Source organism: Arachis ipaensis, chromosome B02 (genome assembly GCF_000816755.2).
Source record: "Arachis ipaensis cultivar K30076 chromosome B02, Araip1.1, whole genome shotgun sequence".
Lineage (NCBI taxonomy): Eukaryota > Viridiplantae > Streptophyta > Magnoliopsida > Fabales > Fabaceae > Arachis > Arachis ipaensis.
Window position 1 is genome coordinate 95037259 of NC_029786.2, and position 10717 is coordinate 95047975.

At 32.8% G+C, this 10717-nt stretch overlaps 1 protein-coding gene across 1 annotated transcript; it reads left to right on the forward strand.

Annotated features, from left to right (window-relative positions):
* Window positions 1102–1619, forward strand: LOC107627712 (nucleoplasmin-like protein ANO39). The gene is made up of 2 exons (XM_021117026.1): window positions 1102–1188; window positions 1278–1619. The coding sequence occupies exons 1-2, from the start codon at window positions 1102–1104 to the stop codon at window positions 1617–1619; spliced, it is 429 nt and encodes a 142-aa protein (XP_020972685.1).

The following is a 10717-nucleotide window of genomic DNA, read 5'->3' on the forward strand; positions in this document are numbered from 1 at the left end:
ACCTGCGAATATTTGCTTTTTTTTTCACAGAAAAAAAATAAACAGTGGTCTGTAACGGAAATAGTAAAACAAAAACAATTAAGACATGAGTCGTATCAATGCCAACCTTTTAAATTGAGGAATGTGTAACCATTAAGGTATAACTAGTATTTTTATTAGTAAAAACACTACTTTTAAAATTATATTAATTTTGTCATAATGATATTATAGATTATCGCACAACAAATTTATAAAATCAAATTATTTTTATAAAAAGATTGTAGGAGACAAAAATTTTTATCGATTAAAAAGACCTAATTATTGTTGGTAATAAGTTGGCAGATAATGTATTGGTACCCTATACTTTTCCTTAAAAAATATTTTTTTCTCTCTATGCATATAAAAATATAATTAGATATTAGCATATAAAAAAATTATATTGATAGTTATAAATTAACTCAAAAATTTTTTTAAACAATTGAATCTTGATTCTAATTTTTAATCACAACATTAATATTCTCTCCAAATTATATGTAATAAATATTTGAAGGAAGAGAAATAAAAATATAGATTAGAAAGATAAGTAGTAAAAATTTAAAACTAAATAAAAAAATATGTATATAATAATAATATTTTTAATTTGAATTATATTATCTTGTTAATTTTACTTTTTGTAAAATAGAAAAGTAAATAAAATTAGAGAATGAAAAAAAGAGAGAAAAAGATAAATAAGAAGAATCAGAGAGAAATTTGTTAATTTTGAGAAGAAAAATNAATTTTATTTACTATGTAGTTTGAATTGGATTGAATTTACAGTTTTGTAAACTAAAAAATTTAAATATACATAAAAAATGTTAACATCAAATTTTAAATAAGCTAACTAGTTGCATAATAAATTTGGAACTAGTTGCACTTAGTTGCGGCCTAATAAATAAGGCCATTACTTACCCGATATACAATATTAACGGATATCGGTTCCATACCTTACAGTGGTCGATTGGAAAGAAAACAAATAACACTGGAGTTTGGGTTCGTGAAAATTCAGATGGGGTTTATTTTGATTGGTTTGGTGTGTTGTGCAACAAAATTGAATTACGATATTTCTGTCGCATTACGTATAAGATGTGCGTGTTTAAATGTAAATGGTATGATCCAAGTTTGCGACAAGGAACACGAAAGCACAAGGACTACGATATCACTGAAGTTAATGTAACCAGGAAACATAGGCACTACGATCCTTTTATACTACCTCAAAATGCACGACAGGCATTCTATTTACCTTTTCTGGTTCATACAAGTCTAGTTGGGTAGTTGTGGTTAAGACTAAGCCAAGAGGCCACATCGAGTCTGATGATAGGATAGAGGGTCGGGAACCTTACCAGATTGAGGATCCAACTCCTTCAAAAACAGTGGTTGATACCAATGAGACAATCAGCCTTAGATTTGCTGTTATGGGTGATGACATCATTGACCTTGGACTAGATGTCGACGCACTTCCACCAGAGGACGACGATCTTCAAGAAGAAGACGGGATCAATAGTGACGAAGAAGAGGATGACGAGTTCGATGATAATCAGAAAATTTCCTCGAAAGAGGAGAATGGTGATGAACCAGAGAAAGAAGATGATGAATCTGATTAGGGTTAATATAAACATAGTTATGTGATATGGATTTGTTTAAGAAACTTTGAGTATTTGTAATATATATTTCAGTGAATGTAAACATAGTTTTGTGAATTTAACATAGTTAGCATTGTTGAAAATTCTTAGAATTTCTTAACCCTTGACCATCCATATTAAATCATTAAGAAAGAAATACTTGAATGCAGAAGCATACCTGAATTCATGAGCATGATTAAAAGAGTTTGGTTCTTTGATCTTTCTCAACCAAAGCCTTCTTTATCCCTAATAGGGTTGAATTGCAACTCATCTTATGAAAAAAAAAGTTACAGAAGCGGCATTGATATGTTGGGGACCAAAATCTTAAAATCACTATTTATATTTGAATGTGGCACCCATTAAACTCTAAAGCCCAAATACAATAGTATCTCTAGTTTTATTCTCATTTAATTCCAAATAAAAAATAATAATGACTTATTCTATTAGTATTTATAACAATAAATGAGATCACCTATATAAGTCATATAATATGAAATAGGCAATGTAATTATTATCAATTATATGTATTGCCCATAAATAGATTAGAAAATTCACTACAAGAAAAAAAGCTGAGTACCGTCAGATTTAGCGCCGGACGTTAGCAGCGAGTTTTTTGTCGGATTTTAGGTCTGATAAAAGGTAGCTTAGATTTTCCAAAAATATTTACCGTCGGATTTTATGTTCTGACGCTAATTCCGACTGTGATTAGTGGCGCAAAATATGATTTTATCGGTGCCACAGTTACCGGTGAATTTAATGAAATGATGCATTGCACCAATTTACCGTCGGATTAATCTGACGATAAAATGGTATAAGATTCAAATGCAAACCCTTCCTCCCTCACTTGTCCGAGTTCACTCTCTCTCTCACTCTCTCTCTCTCTCTCTCTCTCTCTCTCTCTCTCTCTTCTTTGATTCGGTTCTATGAAGGAGCCGTTGGTGCCACCATCGCTGGACGTTGTCGCCCCTGGAGCTGTTGGTCACGACTGGGAAGGTTGGGGACGCTGCCGTTGTTCTTGGTGGCCACTGCTGTCGGTGTCGCCGTCACTACTTGTACCACCACTGCTCCAAGGTCCTGTAGCTACTATCAAAGGTAAGTTTGGCATAATTTTTTAATTTTATTAAGATTTTTATGTGAGTTTAGGATTTTTTTGGTAAATAGTTTATGAAATTATTGATTAAATTAGCTTAATGAAGTTTATGATTAGGATTTGGTATAGTTTTGTTTACTATTTTCCAGATTTTTTTGTGACTTTAGGATTTTGTTAGGTATTTTACCAAATTGTTGATTAAATTATGGTAATGGAGTTTGTGGTTAGGGTTTGGTTTTGTTATGTACTTTATTATCAAATTATTGATTAAAATAGAGTAATGCAGTTTGTGATTAGGATTTCTTATATTAGTTTAAAGTATATAGAAATTATAATTAAGTTAATATAGGTTAAGTAGGGTGAGATTAATAGTGTTCGATTTTGTGTAGTTTGTTGAATTAATTAGTTTCACGTTGTGAGTTTAATAAGTTTCTTTTTCATTAGAACGGTGCTATTTCTCTGAGAATAATTGGATTTTGCTTCTTCCGTATTCTGTGCATCCATGTTTCAGGTAGGTTTTCTTTCTCAAACTATAATCAATTATTTAAGTTTTATGTTCAACTTACTTTTCCTAGGATAGCGATTTAGGACGGAAGTGAGAGAAGGTCGCGTAGAGGTGCCTTCTCGAAACCCTTGTTTGCTGGAAAATTATGGAGTTATAAGGGGTTGCACACTAGAACGATTAGGATTTGATATGTTAGTGAATTTGTGTTTGTTCTAATACATGCTTGCAATTGTTTTCTTTGTGAAAATTGTTATAGATGTCTCTGAGTTAAGGAAAAGTTCTGCCAAAATTTTGTGCGATTTGTTTTAAAACTTATTTGGTTTGCAGAAGATTCTAATTATAGGACATGCTATGCCGGATTTTGTAAAAACTTTAATAATTTTGTTTTGTTCATCGAATTCTAGGGTGTGTGATTCAAAATGATTCCAAGTCATCATCTATGAATGTATGATAGAGATAACGGTGGATGGAGGGATTAAAACCTAAATTCTTTGAGGGGGTTGATGCGTTTGTTGGGCATGTGTTCAGCATGGAACCCTTTAGGTCTGAAGGGGTATCTAGGTGTCCATGTGAAAAGTGTCGGCTGACTAAGTGGTTAGAACCTGCAGATATAATGCTTTACCTTTACCGTAATGGATTCAAAGATGGGTATTAGATGTGGACAGAGCACGAAGAAGTGGACAAACAGAAAATTAATAGATCTGGTTGAATTTTAATAGGTCTGACTATCGATTAACGAGGGTTCGGGTTGAAAGAGAGCTAAACATTGAAGACATGACTTGGGAGGGAAACCAACAGAGATACAACGAGATGGTGTTTAATGCAACAGGTGTTACGGAGCAGGAAGAGGCTGAACAAGAGTCTAATCCAGAGACAAAGATATTTTATCATCTGTTAGAATTTACTGCGAGATCGTTGTTTGAGGAAAGTGTTCATTCGGAGTTGTCTGCATGTGTTAGAATGATGACTATTAAGTCGGAGTTAAATTATATGCAAGAGTCTTTTGATCACTAGGCCGTCTTTTTAACAAATTAGTACTTGTCAGGACCTCTGGCATCCAAGAAACCACTACAAAACAAAGAAGCTAGTTTCGAAATTGGGTCTAAAGTCGTTGAAAATTGATTATTATTTGAATGGGTGCATGCTGTATAAGGGGGATGCAGACCTAGCTGAATGCAAATTTTGTAAATCACTGAGGTTCTAAGTCGAGAGAGAACAGATTGGTAAATGCTGGTTAAAGAGAGTTCCAATGAAACAGATGCATTACTTACAGTTGATCCTTAGGCTGAAACGATTGTATATATCAATGAGTTCGGCCCGTCACATGACCTGACATAGTAACAACAAGAGAGATGATGGAACTATGATGCATCCATCACACGGCGAAGCCTGAAAGAAATTTGATCGGGTCCATCCTATGTTTGCAAGCGAGCCTAGAAATGTTAGACTAGCTTTGTGCTCTAATGGGTTCGCACGAAACTCCAATTTCAGTAACGCGTACTCGTATTGGCCTGTAGTCGTGACACCTTATACCCGAATCCCAAAATTTGCATGAAGGACCCATACATGTTCCTAACTTACATCATACCTGGTCCCAGCAATCCAAAGGCCCAAATAGATGTCTTCTTGCAGCCCTTGGTGGATGAGTTAAAGGAGTTGTAGATTGATAGTGTAGAAACGTATGATATTTCGACGAAGACAAATTTTTAACTGCGGGCTGCCTTGATGTGGACCATTAACGACTTTTCTACACACGGCATCTTGTCAGGTTGGTCTACTCAGGTCAGAATGGCATGCCTCATTTGTGTGGAGGATACGAAGGCATTTTGGTTGCCGAATGGCGGTAAGAATTCGTGGTTTGATTGCCATCGAAGATTCTTCAACTATAATCATCCTTTTCAGCCCAACAGAGACTCGTTCAAAAAAAAATACAACTGAACATGAAGAGGCACCCAGAAAGATGAGTAGTGGGCAAGTTTGGCATCGTGTTAGTAGAATCCCAAAGATCGTCAAAAACGGGACAGCTTTATGACCTTCGGGATATGGTAGGGAGCATAATTAGACTAAACGAGTATATTTTGGGAGTTGCCTTATTAGAAAGACAACTTGGTTCGACATTGTCTTGATGTGATGCACATTGAGAAAAACATGTTCGATAATATCATGCACATAGTAATAGACGATGAGCGAACAAAGGATAATGACAAGGCACGGTTAGACTTGATGGACATTTACATGCAGTCAAATATGAACTTAAGGAGACTTGATAACAGGCGGTGGGCTAAACCAAACGCGGTGTTCACTCTAACAAAGGAGCAGAGGCAAAATATTTGTAGGTGGATTAGGGGATTGAAGTTTTCTGATGGTTATATCTATAAATTGAGTAGGTGTGCAAACGTGTCACAGGGTAGGCTTGTTGGGTTAAAGAGCCATGATTGTCACGTTTTCATAGAGTCTTTGCTTTCGGTCGCATTTAGAGAACTTCCAACCAACATCTAGAAACCCCTCACAGAACTAAGTGAATTCTTTCGGGAGTTATGTGTTACCAAACTTAGCATTAATGATCTCACAGTCATGGACAAGAACATTCTCATCATACTTTGTAAGCTAGAGAGGATATTCCCTCTATCCTTTTTTGACATTATGGAATACTTAGCAGTCCACCTACCGTACGAAGTAATATTGTGTGGGCCGGTACAATTTCGGTAGATATACCTATTTGAGAGAATGATTGGTTCATTCAAGCACACCATGCGTGAAGAACAAGGTTCTGATTGAGGGCAGCATCTGCGAAGCATTCCTAGCTAAGGAAACAACCACATTTTTCTCATTCTATTTTCATCCTCATGTTGAGTCATGTAAAACAAGGGTTGCAAGAAACGATGAGAGGGGAGAATCATCATCGAGTGGAACAACATACCCAATCTTTGCCCCGGAAGGAGCTGCAATAGGTGCGGGCAGTGACTACTGGTTAGAGCAGAAGGAAATCGATGCCGCACATCTGCATGGGTTACTTAACTGTGACTAGATTTCATTGTACCTCATGTGAGTTTATTAAGCCATCGTAAATGTTGTAATCAGTAACATTCTAACTTCTTAATGTAATCAAAACTTCTTTATCCTTTTTTATCATATAAGTTTTTCCAAGAGGTAAATCCTGATACCTCATTGAACAATTTTTCTCGTTGGTTTAGAGAATACGTCAGCGAGCAGCTATGTGATACAATAGATCTAAAACTAGTTGCACTTAATTGGGGCCCAACGAATAAGGGCACTAGCTACCCGATGTACACCGTTAATGGATATCGGTTCCATACCTTACAGTGATCGATAGGGAAGAAACCAATAACAACGAAGTTTGGGTTCGTGGGGATTCAAACGGGGTTACTCTGATTGGTTTAGTGTGTTGCACAACATAATTGAGTTAGAGTATTTCTGTCGTACTACGTACAATGCGTGCGTGTTTAAATGTGAATGGTATGATCCAAGTTCGCAATAAGGTACACGAAAGCACAATGACTATGATATCACTGAAGTTAATGTAACAAAAAAAATAGGTGCTATGATACTTTTATTCTACCTCAAAATGCATGACAGGTGTACTTTTTGCCTTATCCGGGTTCATTGAAGTCTAGTTAGGTGGTTGTGATTAAGACTAAGCTAAGAGGTCACATCGACTTTGGTGATAGGACAGAGGGTCAGGAGCCTTACCAGATTGATAACCCAACCCTTCGAAAATGGTGATTGATACTGGTGAGCCGATTACCCTTAGCTCTGTTGTTACAGATGATGATATCATTGACCATGGATTACAGGACGACGCACTATCACAATAGGACGACAGTCTTGAAGAAGAAGATGGGGTCGACGTGGGCAAAGAAGAGGAAGACGAGTTCGATGATCAGGAAACTACCTCGGAAGAGAAGGATGGTGAACCAGAGGAAGAAGATGATGAATCTGAAGAGGGTTAATGTAAATATAGTTCTATGATATGTATAATTTTTTACCAAACATTGAGTAGAACGTATTCCAATTAACATTATTTCAGATATATCAATTACCATATATCATTCTATACTTTTACATTGTTTGTTTGATATTTCACTTCAGGCTTAAATTACTATTTCAATTATGTTTGTCATCAGCTTACGCTTTAAATGGAAGGAAAATAATTATTTTTTAAAATAATAAAAATCTATTTCCGTCGACATTACCGTCAAAATTATCCGACAGTAAAAGCCAATAGATTTTTTTTTAAATCTCAAAAAAACGTTCTGTCAGAATTACCGTCAGAGAGATCCGACGGTAAAAATAGCGCAAATTTGTGCAACATAGCGTCAACGTTACTGTCGAATTACAATAGATTTTGTCATTCTACCCTCTATATTCCGCTGCTAATTTTGACAAAAATTAGCGTCGGACTACAAAAATCTGACAGTAAGTGTTTTCCAGCGAAGTTTATACCATCGCATTACTTTCGTCGGTAAATTCGACGGTAAACTTGTTACCGTCAGATTTATTTAGAAAATCAGTCGGTATATCCGACGGTTTTCGGCGACTTTCTTGTAGTGATTATAATTTTCTAACAAGCATTGTTTCAGATATTTTAGCTATCATCATTCTGTATTTGTAATTTATGTTTACTGTACTTAACATAAGGTCTAAAGTACTATTTCAATTGTTAATTATCAGGGTATATTAGAGATAGACGGAAAAATAAAGATAATTAAAAAAATAAAAATGCTATCGTTGGAATTACCGATGGTAACAGCCCAGTCAAAATTTTTCAAAAAAATTTAAAATTATTTTCGTCGGTATTACCGTCAGCTTAATCGCCAGTAATATGACGGGGGAAAACGGATGATGTGGCGCCAATATTACCGTCGAAAAATTTTCAACGGTAATGCCCAACGTATTCCGTTTTCATGCTAACTATATTCTGTCATTAAATCTGATGTTAATTACCGTCGTACGAAAAAATTTCGATGGTAAATATTTATCGGCGAGATTTATACCGTCTGATTTAGTCTGACGATAAATCTGATGGTACTCAATATTTTTTTTATAATTAACAATGATATAACAAATTTCAACAATATCTTGAAAAACTAACAATAACATAACAAGAGAAATAAAATTATAGGTTAGTTAAAATAAATAAATAAATCTCATTTTGAACATAAAATATTTATTAAATAATAATAATACATAAATAATATAAAAATATATAACAAATTGAGCCTATTATAAGTAAAATTGTAAATATAATAATAAAATAATAATATTATAACATATTGTGCGGTTTGAATTGGATTGGATCAGTTTTGAAAAGTAGGTCCAAAATCCGATCCGGTCTATGTGGTTTGCAAAAAATAGAATCCAATCAAATCCAAATTAATGCAGTTTTAGTTTGTTTTTGGTTTGGATTGGATTGAATGAGCGGATTAATTTAGATAAATTTGGATTTAAACACCCTAACGTATAAATCTAATTAAACTTATCAATACATTCAAAAGTTTTGTAAATTAAATGCTTGATGGCATTAATTAATTTTTTGTATGCAATTTTAATTTTTCAACACTAAAACTTATAAAGAAAGTTAAACCATTTGTAATTTTTTATACAAGGGATCTGTCCAAATATTACGAGTTAGAGTAAAATAATTGTGTTAGAGATATAATTATTCATATATCTTTTTTTATGATTGACTTAAATTTTTAAAAAAAATGGTATCATGACATATTATCGAAGTTTCTATGACCAAAAAATTATAATTCAATTCTTGTAAGTTTTCAAAAAAGAAAAAGAATTTATCCTAAGACAAATTAATAAGAAAAAAATTATGCAAAAATTCAACCAAATTAGAAAAAAAAAAACTCTTATTTAAAAGACGTGTTAAAAATATAACCATTTACATGTCTTTTCTTATCTCTTAAACGTTAAAAAAAAAGTGGTATCATAATAAATTGGCACATGTGATTTATATTTCGGTTAAGTGGTATATTGGTACATATGCATGTACTGTATGCTTTGGCTAATTTGAATATATTTACAAAATAATATTTTTATATTATAATCTAATTATGTATTATTACAATTATTGCATGTGTATTTTCTACTATTTAAAAGTCTGTTCAAATTCTTAAATATAATTGAATAATATAACGCTTAACATAATTGTATACTATTATATTGTGCATACTAACTAAATTCCTTAATTATTTTTCTTTTTATTATATATTTATCCTCAACCAAACACATAACCCAAAAAAAAAATAAAATAAACACTAGTATACTAAAAGAGTAAATTGCAAACGTAACTCTTACCAGAAACTCTTAAAAGTTGCAAATAAATCTACCTAGTATGTGGTTACCTTAGTATGTTAACCCACTAAAAAAGAAAATTTGATATATGAAGCATGCATATACACATGAGGGAATTAAGAAAGTGACACTACTTTGTTGGTTTCTCTTATCTCTTCCTCATTTGTGTTTTGAGGTAGAAAAGGACTAAAGATAGTGGAGAGGACAATAAGGGATTCGACCATTCTTCAAGCAATGTCATTGGTTGTGAAAACGTCAACAACATAACCTTAATATATATCATTTAATTGGTCCTTCCATCAAAACACTACTCCACATATCATATCATATCAAATCAAAGTTCCAAACAACATAATTACTATAGAATATATATTTTTTAAAAAATAGTGCTTCAAATAATTGCCATCATATTAAACCATATAAAATAAGGTAAGATATATATATAGTAAAGTTTAGTAGATGAAGCATAAAATATCTTTCTAAATGTATTGAGGGCAACCGGATTTTTTTTTCTTCTCTTAATATATAATATGGGTATTCTAAATAGTTTAATATTATCTCATAAAAAGGTTTAATTATCCTACTGGTCTTTATAGTTTCGTAAAAATTTTAATTAGGTTCCTATACTTTTTTTCTTTTAATTAAGTCCTTGCACCAATTTTTTTTTAATTGGATCCCTACACTTTTTTTTCCTTTTATTTAGGTTCCTGTACCAATTTTTTTTTAGTTGGGTCCCTATAAAATTAAGCCAATTACTACTAAGAGGGACTTAATTGAAAAAAAAATTGGTGTAAGGACCTAATTAAAAATTTTACGAAACTATAGGAACCAACCGAGTAATTAAACCTAAAATTAATTATTCTCTAAATTTAAATTTTAGGTAGAAAGCAAACAAATAATTATATATCTAACATTAATTTTTAATCTATATAAATTGGAGCTAAATTTTAATTAATTAACCTAAAAGTCAATGTTGAATATAGTACATTATTATCTGATTCTTATTGTAAAACACTATGAATTAAGAAATATCAAGTACAGTAAACTTCTAAATGCATCATTGTTCTCCACCTACCACTTTCAGTGGGACATGTTTGGCTATGGATGACAATAATCTTCTACCTCACTATCCATCATCAAGAAAGCTTCAAAATTAAAATT

What these genes read in the sequence shown, in the direction of transcription:
- LOC107627712 (XM_021117026.1), top strand. Translation starts at nt 1,102, where the DNA reads ATGTGCGTGTTTAAATGTAAATGGTATGATCCAAGTTTGCGACAAGGA. An exon ending in ACGATATCACTGAAGTTAAT is followed by an intron (nt 1,189 to 1,277) that starts GTAACCAGGAAA and finishes GGTTCATACAAG; the next exon opens with TCTAGTTGGGTAGTTGTGGT.